The sequence below is a fragment of the Sapajus apella genome, unplaced genomic scaffold (assembly GCF_009761245.1).
Source record: "Sapajus apella isolate SASKATOON/1434 unplaced genomic scaffold, GSC_monkey_1.0 scaffold51, whole genome shotgun sequence".
In the NCBI taxonomy this organism is placed as follows: Eukaryota; Metazoa; Chordata; class Mammalia; order Primates; family Cebidae; genus Sapajus; species Sapajus apella.
Genome location: NW_022436991.1, coordinates 8,946,697 through 8,961,393, shown reverse-complemented (window position 1 = coordinate 8,961,393; position 14,697 = coordinate 8,946,697). Strand labels below are relative to the sequence as shown.

Genomic DNA, 14,697 nt, shown 5'->3' with positions numbered 1-14,697 from the left:
AGATGGGAATGGGAAGATTTGTTCTCTCTGTTCTTTTCCACACCCTTCTATGTCGAAAGAATTCCCCATTTTCCCCATTATCAACACAAATCTGAAACCATTTGGTAAATGTTAAGACAAGCATTAAGTCTGAAGGCATTAAGATGTAGGGAGAAAAAATAATGAACCGAATTAAGGAGCAAGCAAGTGACGCCACAAATCCACACAGAACCCAAGGGTTATAAGAAACATAGGCATTATCCCTTAAGACACAGATGTTCATGATATTTGATAATGATGACTTTGCAAAATAGTAATAGATTTCTTCAAAATGTCTGTGAAAACCACTCTTAAGAGTTTTTGAAGTCAAGGTCAAATGAGGCAGTAAAAGAAGAAATCTAAGAATTTTTCAGCTGGGCACGATGGCTCACACCTATAATCCCAGCACTTTGGGAGGCAGAGGCGGATGGATCACCTGAGGTCAGGAGTTTGAAACCAGCCTCGTCAACATGCGGAAACCCCATCTCTACTAAAAATACAAAAATTAGCCAGGCATAGTGGCATGTACCCATAGTTCTAGCTACTTGGGACTCAGGAGGCTGAGGCAGGAAAATCACCTGAACCTAGGAGGCGGAGGTTGCACCACTGTACTCCAGCCTAAGTGACAGAGCATGGCTCTGTCTCAAAAAAAAAAAGAAAGAAAGAAAAAGAAAGAAACACTAAAGATTTTTAAATAGTAACTTGTATTATTCATAAAATAATTTTATATCAATGTACATTAACATGAAAATGCAGGAGACTTAAAGTAGTAACTTTCAAGATTGTCTAAAATGCAAACCACGTAAGCTAAAACTATAAATTATTGTGGCATTAAGTCAGAATGGCCAGAAGTCATAATAAATATGAAGTGATATGAAATCAACCCATTTCTTCTAACATATTCTTCATTCAATATTGCTGAAGAGCAAGACCATGCAATCAAGAAATCAAATATTACAGAAAGAAATTATATATGCTGCAAGATGCATGGTCTTCAAAAGAGAAAAAAAGCAGATAACAGCATTTATCATTTTTAGAGTCTGGCTCAAGAGATACAAAATACAAAACAAAATAGCCATGACATTCAGCAAGTGTATATGACTAGATTTAAAGGCACTGTTTATTGCTCGATTCAGTTGTAAAGCTAATAAATAAATGGTTCAAGTTCCATTTGAAACCAGAGATACAGATGCATTTTTGGCTTTCAACCTCAAGCAGTCAAACCCAGCTAAATATTAATTATCACCACTGCAAGGGGAGTGCTAGAGCTCTGTAAAGTCCACCTTAAGGTGAACATTAACCAAGGTGGTATTTTACATGGATTAACTGGATTATTCTAAACTACAGGCTATTATAAGAAATACTAGACAATATTTAATTGTACACAGCACAAAAACAAGAATCCCAATAAACAGCTATCCTGGGTAAGAGCTAGCCTGACTACACTTACCGTTTTCCACGTAGGGATGAAAGGGGAGGACCAGGGCAAGGATGACCCTGCCTCTCGTTGGCTCCAAGACACTTCTGATATCCTTTAACAAAGTCAGGGGCTGATCACAGCGGTCCAGCAAGTTCAGGCAGCTAATGACATCATACTGGAACCCTGTATTCTGCCATTCATTTATACCAAGCACTCTAGAAAAATCAGAAATAACTGTATTAACATAACATCCCTCTAAAGACATCTTTAAAAATAAGTGAGATGCCGGCAAAGTCTTTAATTTTGTCTTCTAAATTAAGTTCAAAATCTGTTATAATTTATGTTTGCAACCAGGCAAGAGAAAAATAGCAACCATATTTCTTTTTGAGTCGGAATCTCACTCTATCGCCCAGGCTGAGTATAGTGGCGCAATCTTGGCTCACAGCAACCTCCACTTCCCAGGTTCAAGCGATTCTCCTGCCTCTACCTCCTGAGTAGCTGGGATTACAGGCATGTGCCACCATGCCCAGCTAATTTTTGTATTTTTAGTACAGACGGGGTTTCAACATGTTGGCCAGGCTGGTCTCGAACTCTTGACCTCAAGTGATCTGCCAGCCTCTGCCTCCCAAAGTGCTGAGATTACAGGCATAAGCCACCCCGCCCAGCCCATATTTCTTTAAATTTAGCATTTCACCTACTTCCAAATCTCAAAACATACAAGAAATTCCCTTTACAAGAACTAATCATGTTTAATAAGTATGAAGATGCAAGCTGATAAAAAGTTATGAAACCAAGACATCAAATTCTTGAATATCATTAACAAGAGTCCTGCTTTTTACCATTCATTGGAACTTAATCAAAAAATATATCATATAATTAATTTTTTCTTTTTTTTTTTTTTTTTGAGACAGAGTCTTACTCTGTCACCCAGGCTGGAGTACAGTGGCTCGATCTCAGCTCACTGCAACCTCCGCCTCCTGGGTTCAAGGGATTCTCCTGCCTCAGCCTCCCCAGTAGCTGGGACTACAGGCACATGCCACCATGCCCAGCTAATTTTTTGTATTTTTAGTAGAGACGGGGTTTCACCATGTTAGCCAGGATGGTCTCCATCTCCTGATCTCGTACTCTACCCGCCTCGTCCTCCCAAAGTGCTGGGATTCTGTGAGCCACTGTACCCAGACTAACGTTTTCTATTCTTAGGATCCCTTCTATTCTTAAATATGGCTGGGAGCCAGGCATGGTGGCTCACACCTAAAATCCCAGCACTTTGGGAGGCCGAGGGGGGCAAATCACAAGGTCAGGAGATGGAGACCATCCTGGTCAACATGGTGAAACCCCATTTCTACTAAAAATACAAAAATCAGCTGGGTGTGGTGGGGCGTGCCTGTAATCCCAGCTACTCGGGAGGGTGAGGCAGGAGACTTGCTTGAACCAGGGAGTCGGAGGTTGCAGTCAACTGAGATTGTGTCACTGCACTCCAGCGTGGCGACAGAGCAAGACTCTACCTCAAAAAAAAAAAAAAAATGGTTGGAGTGATAGAAAATGATTTCCATTGATAACTTATTCAATTTCTAATTGAAGAAAAACATGTCAATTATTACCACGCAGACCCACCAGAACCTTATCTGAGACAGACTGCTAAAGCTAAGGGGCTTTCTAATCACTCAGTTCAAACTCACACCTTCCCCATCTCTTTCTATAACATCCCTAACGACAATTTAAACACTGACAGTGATAAGGACTTAGATGGTTCAAGCTAGAAAGGTTGATCTCCCTAAGCTGTAACTCAACTTCTAAGGCGCAGCTGTGCCTGATTATACCAGAAACTATACCTATTCCTTTTCTTCCACATAAAATCCCACTGAGTATCTGTTCACAGTAACATTCTCTCCTTCGGGCTAAAAATGTCCATGTTTTGCAAATGCTCAATCCAGTCCTGCTCCAAAAGCTACATTGATGCTCTGACTCTAGGGTTAATCTGTAAAAGTAGAAACATGTGGATAGGAAAGTGAGTGATTACATAATTCTTTCTCCTTTCTCTCTAAGGCTAACCAGACTTCCAAAAATATCACAGAGGAGGAGGCCGACTCCAGCTCTACCTCCCCCATTCTACACTGAACCAATATATGGAAATCTCCCAGTCAACAGACTCATATTGAAATAATATCCTTCTTCCTAGTCTTTCAAGCTCCAGATGATCTTAAAACCAAGATTTGACACTTCGCACCCATTATCACTGACGGCTACATATTAAAAGCAGAACAAAACAGAAAATAGGCAAGTACCGTCAAGGAGTGGAAAAATTGGAACCCTTTTATTACATTGCTGGTGAGAATGAAAAATGGTGCAGCAGCAATGGAAAAGTATCGTAATTTCACAAAAAATTAAACCCAGACTTAACCATGTGATCCAGCAACTCCACTTCTGGGTCTACACTCAAAAGAAGTGGCAGTAGGGGCTCAAGTAGGAATTTGTACACCCATGTTCATAGCAGCATTATTCACAACAGCCGAATGGTAGAAACGACCCAAGTGTCCACTGACAGATAAATGAGTAAACAAGATGTGGTACATGCATACAACGAATTATTATTCATCCTTAAAAAAAAACGTTGGGCCAGGTGCTGTGGTTCACACCTGTAATCCCAGCACTTTGGATCACTTTAGGTCAGGAGTTCAAGACCAGCCTGGCCAAACAGTGAAACCCTGTCCCTACTAAAAATACAAAACAATTAGCCAAGCATGGTGGCATATGCCTGTAATCCCAGCTACTTGGGTGGCTGAGGCAGGAGAATTGCTTGAACCTGGGAGGTAGAGGTTGCAGTGAACCAAGATCACACCATTGCTCTCCAGCCTGGATGACAACAGAGCAAGACTCCATCACAAAAAAAGAAAAAAAAGAAAATTTGGCCCATGTTACAACATGAGTAAGCCTTGAAGACATTATGCTACATGAAATAAGCCAGTCACAAAAAGCTCATGTATATGATTCCTCTTAAATGAGGTACCCAGTGTAGTCAAATTCAGAGAGACAAAGTAGAATGATGGTTATCAGGGGTTAGGAGGAAAGAATGGGGAGTTACGTTTATTGGGTACAGAGTTTCAGTTTCAGAAGATAAAGTAGTTCTGGAGATGAATAGTAGTGATGGTTGTACAACAATGTAAATGTACTTAATACCACTGAACTGTATACTTAAAAATAGTTAAAATAGTAAATTCTATGCTATGTATGTTTTACCACTACTTAAAAAATATTTTTTTGAGAATGCCAGATTCTGATTAGGGAACAAGTCCCTTCTTCTGATCTGCCTTTTCCAAGTTGTCTCTCACTAGTCCTTTTCTTCCCGATAGTGTCAACTTCTCTGCTCCAGAAAAATACTGCCACCAGAAGATTATTTCTCTAAATTTCCAGTTAATTATATATGAAATGATTTTTTAAAAATCCTAATCATGGAAGATCATTTTTTATTCACATCCTTTAAACAGTATACTTTCAAGAAGAAATGCATCTAAAATCAAGAAATATATGTCTAAAAATTATACCTGTATTTCTTCTTCTGAAGCTGCCATATCATAGTTTCAGAAAGCTCAGTGGCATAGATTTCTTCAAAATGAGGGCTCATGATTTTTGTGACTTCTCCATCTCCAGCACCTAAATCAAGAAGTCTGTGGGTTTTCCAGTCTGGATTAATTTTAAGCAGTCTCTGAAACTGATCTGGTGAAAACACAAACATTGAGCCTCTTCCTAGCAACCTGAAAAAAAAGGACAAAAATGGAAGTGTCTATGCAAATTAAGTACCCCTCACCATACACACACAAAGTGAATGTAGTGACTCAGCACCAACTACCATAATCACTCATTACGTGGTAAAGATATTATCTTTCATATGATTTTTATGATTAGAAAGCAAAGTTAATAAATAAGAAAATGCCTCCAGATACCATTTGTCTTTGGAGTTGCAAATATTACTCCAAAAGGGATGGGAGAAGGAGGGAAATAAAAGGTGGAAAGGGGAAAAGATGACAGGGGAAGGAAGAAGAAATAAGAGATGAGTGTGAAGAACTTAAGTCAAATTAGGAATGAAAGGTGGAAGGAGTAACAGAAAACATGTTATCAGTTGAAAAAGATGACAAGCCAACAGTTAGACCACAGTAGCAGAGAAACCAAATAGGGAAAAAAAGGTATTTCAAACATGGAACTAAATCAAAGATGAGGAAAAAAAGAACTTTAGGATAATAGGTTTTTAAAAGATACTAGAGAAAATAGGGAAAAGAGTGGTCCTTGTGATATCAGTTAATATGCATTAAAGGAGGAGATTCATACTTATGTCAGTTTATATGGTTAACAACTGTCTGGGTCCTATTATTTCTAAAGGTTCTAGAAAACATTCAAAACCACAGTAATGTCTTTGAAAATGGAGACTGAGGGGAGTTTAAATGGAGATCGAAGAGAATCCTCAGAAAAGCTATAGGTTAAGACAAGTCTCATGGAAGCATCGCCCTGGGAAATAAAACACACTCCCTATTTAGGACTTGTTTTCTGGCTCTCAAATTCTAGTTTATCTAGTGGAGGGATTATCAACCCTCCTTTAAGCAGCGGAACCCTTCCTTTAAATAAAGGGGAACTCACAGACAACATAAGATCCTAAGAGAGGTGCTGCTGTTCGAATGAGGACGGGAGCCCAGTAGCTGTGGCCAGCCCACTTCGAGGCCTTTCTCTGCAGCCTGAAGCAGTTCCTGAGGCACTTCCTCCTCAGACCCTGGAAAACAGTTTGGGGACCACTGATCTAGGAAGTGGGAGGGAAACCTGTGCTATACTGCTGGTCTTGGGAAACAATCGTAAGGTATAATACGTTTGCTGCTGCTACATGGTGACTGGAAAGATGCATTCAACATGGTGCCCAAGGTAAGACCAGTTTTAGGAAAAAATACAAATAATGGAGTTTATGTAACGAAGTCCCCCTTCCTTTTCCCATTAAGGCCATAAGAGAATTTAACCAAGCTTACAGTAAATCTTCTGCCCCACAGAAATGCTAAAAAATTAGAGAGAGTGGCTGGGCGCAGTGGCACACGCCTGTAATCCCAGCACTTTGGGAGACAGAGGCAGGCAGATAGATCACAAGGTCAGGAGTTTGAGACCAGCCTGGCCAACATGGTGAATCCCCGTCTCTACTAAAAATACAAAAAAATTTAGCTGGGCATGGTGGCAGGGGCCTGTAATTCCAGTTACTTGGAAAGCTGAGGCAGGAGAATCAGGAGGCATTTGAACCCAGGAGGTGGCGGTTGCAGTGAGCCAAGATCACGCCATTGCACTCCAGCCTGGGCAACAGGGTAAGACTCCATCTCAAGAAGAAAAGAATTGGAGAGAGTAAGACCTCAGAGACCACAGAACATGATGCTACCAACTACAACTGCTTACCAAAGAAAAGCACGTCTCATAAAAGACAAGTTGTTCTAATCCTCAATTGTGCATATGCTACAGTAAGAAAATAAGCAAATCTGAACTTGCTGAAGTAACTGCACAAAATTTTAACACAGAAACCAGAGTCACAGCAGAATGAGGCTACTGGCAGCATGGCTAAGGAGAGGCGCATTTTAAATGCTGATGCTGACCACAGGACCAAAAGTAAGTCACAAAATATTTGCTTTGCTTAAATTTTCCCAGCTCTAAATAGCATGCTTCCCAAGCCATCTCCCTGGGATGTGAGGAATCTTGGCATGATAATCATAAAATTTTTGAACTAGAGGTCACCTGAGATCAGAGTTCACCAAGTTCATCTGACTGATCTACACTTAAAGGCACTAGAGGCTGGGCATGGTGGCTCACGTCTGTAATCCAAGCACTTTGGGAGGCTGAGGCAGGAGGATCTCTTGAACCCAGGAGTTTGAGACCAGCCTAGGCAACATGGTGAAACCCTGCCTCTACAAAAAAAATACAAAAACTAGCCAGGCATGGTAGCATGAATGTGTAGTCCCAGCTACCTGGGAGGCTGAGGCAGGAGGATTGCTTGACCCTGAGGAGGTCAAGTCTGCAGTGAACCATGACTGTGCCACCGCACTCCAGCCTAGGTGAAGGAGTGAGACCCTGTCTACAAAAAAGAAAGAAAGAAAGGCACTAGAGAGAGGGGGGAAGTGTTGTCCTATTTCCAAAGAACATTAGCAACAGGGTCTCTACAAAAAGTTAATACTGTCAAAAATAAATCAAAATCCATCAAGCCCAGTGTTTATCAACCAGGATTGATTTTGCCCTCTAGGGGGCATTGAGAGTAGACAGGAGAGTCTCCAGTAATCATAATGACCTGGGGTACCACTGCCATTTAGTGAGCAAGGACAGAAAACTTACAAGTTCCTGCAGCGTGTGGGACACTCGCACAACAAAGAACAGTCTCACCTAAAATACCGAGCCCAATACAAAGTTTCCCATAAACACATATCATGGAGAGATATGACCCTTTAATTTTGGTTTAACTTTAGTGTTTAATAAACGATCCTAGGTTCTTTGGTCACAATCTAAGTTCTCTCTGACTTAGAGGGGAAGAGGATGCCTCTTCCTCATAAAATTAACTCTGGAACAGCTATTAAGTCTTTCCTTACCTGACCTTCTCCTTTCCAACATAAAGGAAGTTTGATAAGTGTCTTAATTTAAGACAGCACCATAGTAATGATTTCTGTAAGAGATGGCCACCTGTAGTAATAATCTCCCACTACTATGGCTGGAAAGGTACTGGTGGGCCCTTAAATTTAGTTTTTAGCTGAGAATGGGACACAGGGCAGGAAGGATTGGAAGCAGGGTGGGTATTAAAAAAAAAAAAAAGCGTAAGAGTTTTAAGTTAGGGAAGCCAAAAGGGGTTTGTTAACTGCATTGCCTCTTTGATCAAACTGTGAAATTCTAGAGCAGGGAATTTTAACCAGGGTCTTATGGGTAGAGGAAAGGGTTAAGTTTGAACCCCCAAAATCATATGCAAAATATTGAATGTAAGCACTTTTTGAAGAGAGGATTCCTACCTTTTATCACTTTCAAAGAGCTACAGGACCCCAAAAAGATAAGAATCTCTGCTACAGTGACTCGTCTGAATTCCAAAGGAAGAATAAATGGTATAGAACAGAAATTCAGTCTAACCAATTTAAGGAACAAAATATCAGGCCAAGTTGTAGCAACTCAACTACTCATATAAAAATAACAACTGTTTGCCAAAGCAGATGTATGGCAATTCACATAAACAATGAAGAAAATCAAGTGAGAAATCTTAAGAAATGGCTTGCGGTGCCTAAAAACATATTTAGGGACCAGGTGATACAGTGGGGGATCCAGATAGTCAGTAGAAACTGGCTCCAAACCTCAAGCGAAAAGAAAAGTGGGCCCAACCAGTGGTTTTGGTGGTCCAACAAGGTTTTTTAAGCATTGGGCCCTGCTGCTTTTCTCTTTGGCATTTTAGATTCTAGGGTCTTTGGAATGCTTGAAAATTTGGCCAAGAAAGGATATTCAAAAACTCCTAAAGCTTTTTCTATGGATTTATATGAGGGAACCCCTCTGAGGACAGAGAATTCCACAATAAGTTTTTAAAATTCTGGTGAACCTAGACATTACTTAAGAACAGATACAGAACTCTTCACTCAAAATTAGCCATCATCCACTGTTGGGCTTATTAGCTCTCCCCTAAAAAACTTGCTACTGAGAAGTATGTTTACAGCAAAGATCTTACTCTTCAGTCTAAGGGCACAAGGCCCTCAGCTTCAGGGCTTGGTTCCAGGAGTCTTGCTGCTTTGTGGTCCAGAACCAGCAGCATTCAGCATCACTGGCATCATCTAAAAGCTTGTTAAAAATGCAGACTCGCTGGGCGCAGTGGCTCCCGCCTGTAATCCCAGCACTTTGGGAGACAGAGGTGGATGGATCATTTGAGGCAGTTAGAGACCAGCTTGCCCAACATGGTGAAACCTCATCTCTACTAAAAATACAAAAATTAGCTGGGTGTGCTGGTGCACGCCTGTAATCCTAGCTACTTGGAGGCTGAGGCACAAGAATTGCTTAAACGTGGGAGGCAGTGGGTGCAGTGAGCCCAGATTGCAACACTGCACTCCAGCCTGGGCAACAGAGCAGCACTCTGTTAATACCAAAAAAAAAAAAAAAAAAAAAAAAAAAGCAGACTCTCAGGCCTAGCCCCTGACCTACTAACTCATAATCTGCATTTTAATAAGATCCTCAGGTGATTCCTGTGTACAAGAAAGCCAAGAAGCACTACCCTAAGTAACTCCCCACACAAATACATATACAAATGAGGCTATCTGTCATGGTGAATTTAAAGGGAAGAACCACAGAAAGATAGAATGCTGGACCAATTGCCAAGGATTCTGACTAGCAGAAGTATTGCAGCTTAGTTGGTCAACATGGTGAAAAAGATAACTTTCCTTTTTTTGGTTTTTCCTTTTGTAAACCTAAAGATAAAGAAAAAAAATAAATGTCCAAGATTCACTTACCCATTGATAGATGTTCTAGACATAAACAGGCTAAAAACAGATGACACAAAAGAATGATATAATTGGATAAATAGCCAGCCAGATTTCTCAATGCTGTTGTTTAAGAAGATCTGTGTTCCTTGATCAAGGTAACTCTGAACAAAGACAGCCTGGAGTGATTCGCATAATTTCTCTCTGTTGCACACATACCACTAAAAAAAAAAAGAACAAAAATTAAACACACAAAGTGTCACTTAAGAAATCCAAAAACAAAAAACCATAAGACTAAATCAAATCTAAGATTTCCAAAGAATACAATCTCATAATTTGAGAATAATGATTTTGTATACTCCTATAACCTGTAAAATGTAAAGTACTTCTTCAGACGTGACTTCTCATTTAATTCTCTTACAGCCCTCAAGGTAGGTAGAAAGGATGAGGGAAGGGTGGCGAGGCTTTTGGGTCTTCAGCTTAGTAGGCAGCAGAACCAGACAACAGCTCAGGCACTCGGCCTCCCAGCCAAGTGTTAGTCACTGTACCCCTGAGATCTAGAAAGCTCTGCTGGCCTCTCCTTCACTGAGATTCAACATCAGAAGGCAAACAGCTAGCAGCATCCTTGTTTTTAGATAAGAAAAAAGTCACATAATCCAATGCCTTAACTCAAAACCACCAAGTAAACCCAAATGGCAAAGTAAAGCAACAGAATTTAACACTCCAGTGACCAGATTAAGTTGCCTTTCTTCTTATGGGCTATTTAAGAGACCTTTAGAAATCCTGAGGTATGCTTTACAAACAGGTCATATGACATTCTTACAGGGGCAACATGAGCTCAAGAAAGATTAAGAGCTTACTTAAGGTCATACTGCAATCAATGAGAAGACCAAGTAGTAACATGCTAAGAACCAGATTTCCAGGAATTGGCTCTAACCAGAATGCACATTCTAGAACAAAATTCAAGTACTTCACCTGTGGATGAAATTTAATCTTTCATAATAAATGAGTTAGCAGAGAGGTAGAAAGGCAGACTGGACATCAGCTTTAGCATCAGCCCCACAATTAAGTCCTGGCTCTGCCCTTCCTACATGAGCTCAGACAAATCACTTAATCTCTGAGCCACCATTCATTTGTAGACTAGGGACGTCACTGATGTCTGTCTATCCTGGTAGGGTACCATGAGGATTAAAAAAGATAATGTAGGCAAGTCCACAACATAATACAAAGTACACAGTGAGAATCCTACAATAATAATAGCAATGAGATTCCCCTAACATGGCCTGAGAAATGAGAATAAGCCCATTAAGTACAATGATGAAACTACAAAGTACATCATTTACTATTAATCCATTATCTCCCATGAAACACAAATTTTTCCCAGTAAGTCAACTGGCCAAGAGTAATTTGCTTCCCCCTGAAAAGTACAAACTTTTATCAGCAGTAAGTGTCCTGTAAGTGCTTGCATAATTAATTGGTGGACCAAGCTCATAATCATCCTAAGCTTACTAAATGTTCAGTGAAATCTTGAGTAACATTCCTGATGCTAACGTTAAAAGGAACTAGTTACAAATCAACACAAACAGGCACATTAAATTTCAGAGATTAATCATTTTACAAACTCTGTTCCCTAAACTGGGTAAACCAAGCTTTTCCAGTTGTGGACTGATTTGTACTAATTTGCCATTTCATCACAGTTATCAAAATTGCTTGGACTTTATATATGAAACTATTTTTATTTTTCCTACCCTATATGACAAGCTATGAAGCTTTTTACATTCACTGCCTACACTTTTTCCCCTTGGTCTAAAAATGTTCTTGCTTAATGATTTTCTAATTCTTAATACTTATTGTGCCTGAAGTTATGCTCCAGTGCAGGTCATAAACCGTTTTTTATTATACTCGTGACCTCCTGGTGCACATTCTGAACTCTGTAATATGGAGGCCACTCTGACTTTTATTTATTTTTTATTCTCTGAAATGGCTAATCAAGATGAAAGCCATCACCTTGATAATAGGCAATCAGGTACATTCTATTAATGTAGATGAGAAGTCATTCGAGTGAAACAGAGGAACTAAGAATTCCTTGGCATCCACTTGTAAATGGACTAGAACACAATGGATTCTGACTTCCAGAACCGAGCAGGAACTGGCACCATTAACTGCAAATAATGCTTTCAAGTGGAAAACTTGCAAATAGTGCTTTCAAGAGGAAAACTCAAGTTTTTAATAGCACTTTTCTCAATTCATCGACATTAACACGTGTGGTTGAACCTTTACTGCTACATAGGTCTTTCAGGAAACTGCTTATTGAACAGAATGTGTTAACAGAACAAAAAAAGCAAAACCCTTCTCTTTAAAAAGAAAGGTGAAATGTTTGTCTTTTCTGACCATTTGCATGACACAAATGTTGCTTTCACAGCAGCCTTGCCAGAAAGTGAAAATAAGTCAAATGTCCATCAAATGGTGAATAAACAAGATGTGATAATACATCCATATACAATAATAGTATATTCTGCCATGCAAAGAAATGAAGCACTGCTTCATGCTTCAACATGGATGAACCTTGACAACATTATGCTAAGTCAGATAAGTCAGTCACAAAAGACCACATACCGTATAATTCCACTTATGTGCAATGTCTTGCCTATGCAAATCCAGAGATAGAAAGTAGATGGCAGATTGTGGTTGCCAGGGGCTGGTGAGCTGGGACAATGAGGAGTGGCTGCTAATGGGCATGAGGTTTCTTTTGGGGGTGTGAAATGTTCCAAAATTAACACTGGTGATGGCAGTACAATTCTGTGATTACACTAAAAATCAATGAATTGTCTCTTTTAAAGGATACATTTCATGGTATGTGAATTTTATCCCAATAAAGCTGTTTTTCTAACGCACACACACACCCCTAAATGTAGGTGGCAGTTAGATCTTCCAGAAATTAAAAGTGGCCCAAAAACATAAGTAACCTAGCAAACCTCTTTAAAAATGCAAATTTTAAATGCAAATCTGATCACATCACTACCCTGCTTCACAGGAATCTTACAATAACATCCAAAATGCTTAATATGGCTTACAAGGCCCTGCACAATTTTTGTCCATTCTGTGTCCCCAGCCTTACCTTGTGACATTACCTACGAACCCATGACCCCTGGACCCTCACTCCATCACACTGCTCTACCCCTTCATTCTTTTTCTGGAAGGCCCCTTTCCCATGGCTGTCTCACACGGTATTTGCTCTGCTCCCCACATTTCCCACCACCTAACCCACTCCCTCTTCACCTGGTTCATTCAACTGCAGCCTAAATATTTCCTAGGTATATTTTCCCTGAAAAAGAAAGGGCTCTAATACCCTTTCATACATCCTATTTGTCCCTTTGGTAATATTTACAATCTCTGAATTGAATAATTGTAGACAACTGCATGTTCCGTGTCTATCTTCCCAGGTAGATTGAGAGCTTCATTAAAGGCAGAGAAAATGAATGGCTTCAGTGTATGGCACTGATACAGACAAATGATATATGTTCATCAAGAGGCAGTCTAAACAGGTAGAATTTGGAGTTTCTAACAAAATCCTAGAGGAAACAGAAGGATAACCACAGAGACTGCTGCCATGGGGTTTCTGTAAATTTCTCAAACTCTGCAAGGCCTTGCTTAAACCTAATTTTGCAAACAGTGGTTAAAGCTACCCACTTACCACAAAATTGCATTACCACAAGCAAGGAAGCAAGCAATGAAGGAAGACACCAACTGAGCACCTATCATGCACCAGGCACCAAGCCAAGTGCTTTACATTTCATTTACCACCTTGCAACTTCTGAACAAATGGGAAGCCTGGGGTCCCTAAGCAGCTCCAGCTGATTCAAGCTCCTGCTCCAGGCATGCTCTGTTTTATAAGCGTTTCTTTCAAAGAAGCTTCTCTTAACTCTACCGAGTATGTCTGCTAAAGAAAAGAAAGCAGGACTATCCTGCCAATTAAACTGAACCAGATGTGTATAGAGAAAAGATAATCTGGTCTAGAAAGTAACTAAGGTCCTGTAAGTCAGGGTTTTCTTAACCTTCACACTACTAACATTTGAAGCTGAATGATCCTTTGTTATAGGGGCTAACCTGCACATTGTAGGATGTTTAGCAGCATTCCTAGCGCTTACTCATCAGATTCCAGTAGCACTACTCCAAGTGACATCCCAAAATGTCCCAGGCATTGCCAAATATCCCCTGGGAGACAAAACTGCCACTGCTTGAGAACCCATACATGGGCTTACCCACAAAACGTCACTGTATTGACTCTCCAAGAGTGTTTCCCACTAACCCAGCTTAACTATGGTCTAGGGCCTTCAGCTGATTGAATTAAAAGATGGCCTCGATGGCCTCAGGGAACTTACATTCCAGAGGGAAAATAAAATCAGAAACCAAGGGAAACAAGTAATGTGACTATGATCTTGGCGAGGAGAGTCAGAGCCTTAAAGGAGTCACCTTGCCCTTAAGGTGAAATACCAAGGAAAGGGAAAATCAGCACATGAACCCCTGTAACCCAATGGGCAGGCCTCCTGGTTTCACCTCTCTCCAGACAACTCAGCTTAGATAAAAAGCTACACTGGGCCGGGCGCGGTGGCTCAAGCCTGTAATCCCAGCACTTTGGGAGGCCGAGGCGGGTGGATCACGAGGTCAAGAGATCGAGACCATCCTGGTCAACACAGTGAAACCCCGTCTCTACTAAAGCTACAAAAAATTAGCTGGGCATGGTGGCGCGTGCCTGTAATCCCAGCTGCTCAGGAGGATGAGGCAGGAGAATTGCCTGAACCCAGGAGGCGGAGG

The 14,697-nt window shown here is 40.5% G+C and overlaps 1 protein-coding gene across 5 annotated transcripts in view; it reads right to left on the bottom strand.

Moving 5' to 3' along the window:
• METTL9 (methyltransferase like 9) overlaps positions 1-14,697 on the bottom strand; it is a 50,162-nt gene that overhangs the window by 21,154 nt on the left and 14,311 nt on the right. For all 5 annotated transcript variants that reach the window (XM_032242932.1, XM_032242930.1, XM_032242933.1 and 2 more), the window contains exons 2-4: positions 9,913-10,103; positions 4,981-5,190; positions 1,469-1,653 (exon numbers count right to left, since the gene is read on the bottom strand). In XM_032242932.1, coding sequence (XP_032098823.1) covers positions 1,469-1,653; positions 4,981-5,190; positions 9,913-10,103 — 586 coding nt within the window. The remainder of the gene's footprint in view (positions 1-1,468; positions 1,654-4,980; positions 5,191-9,912; positions 10,104-14,697) is intronic.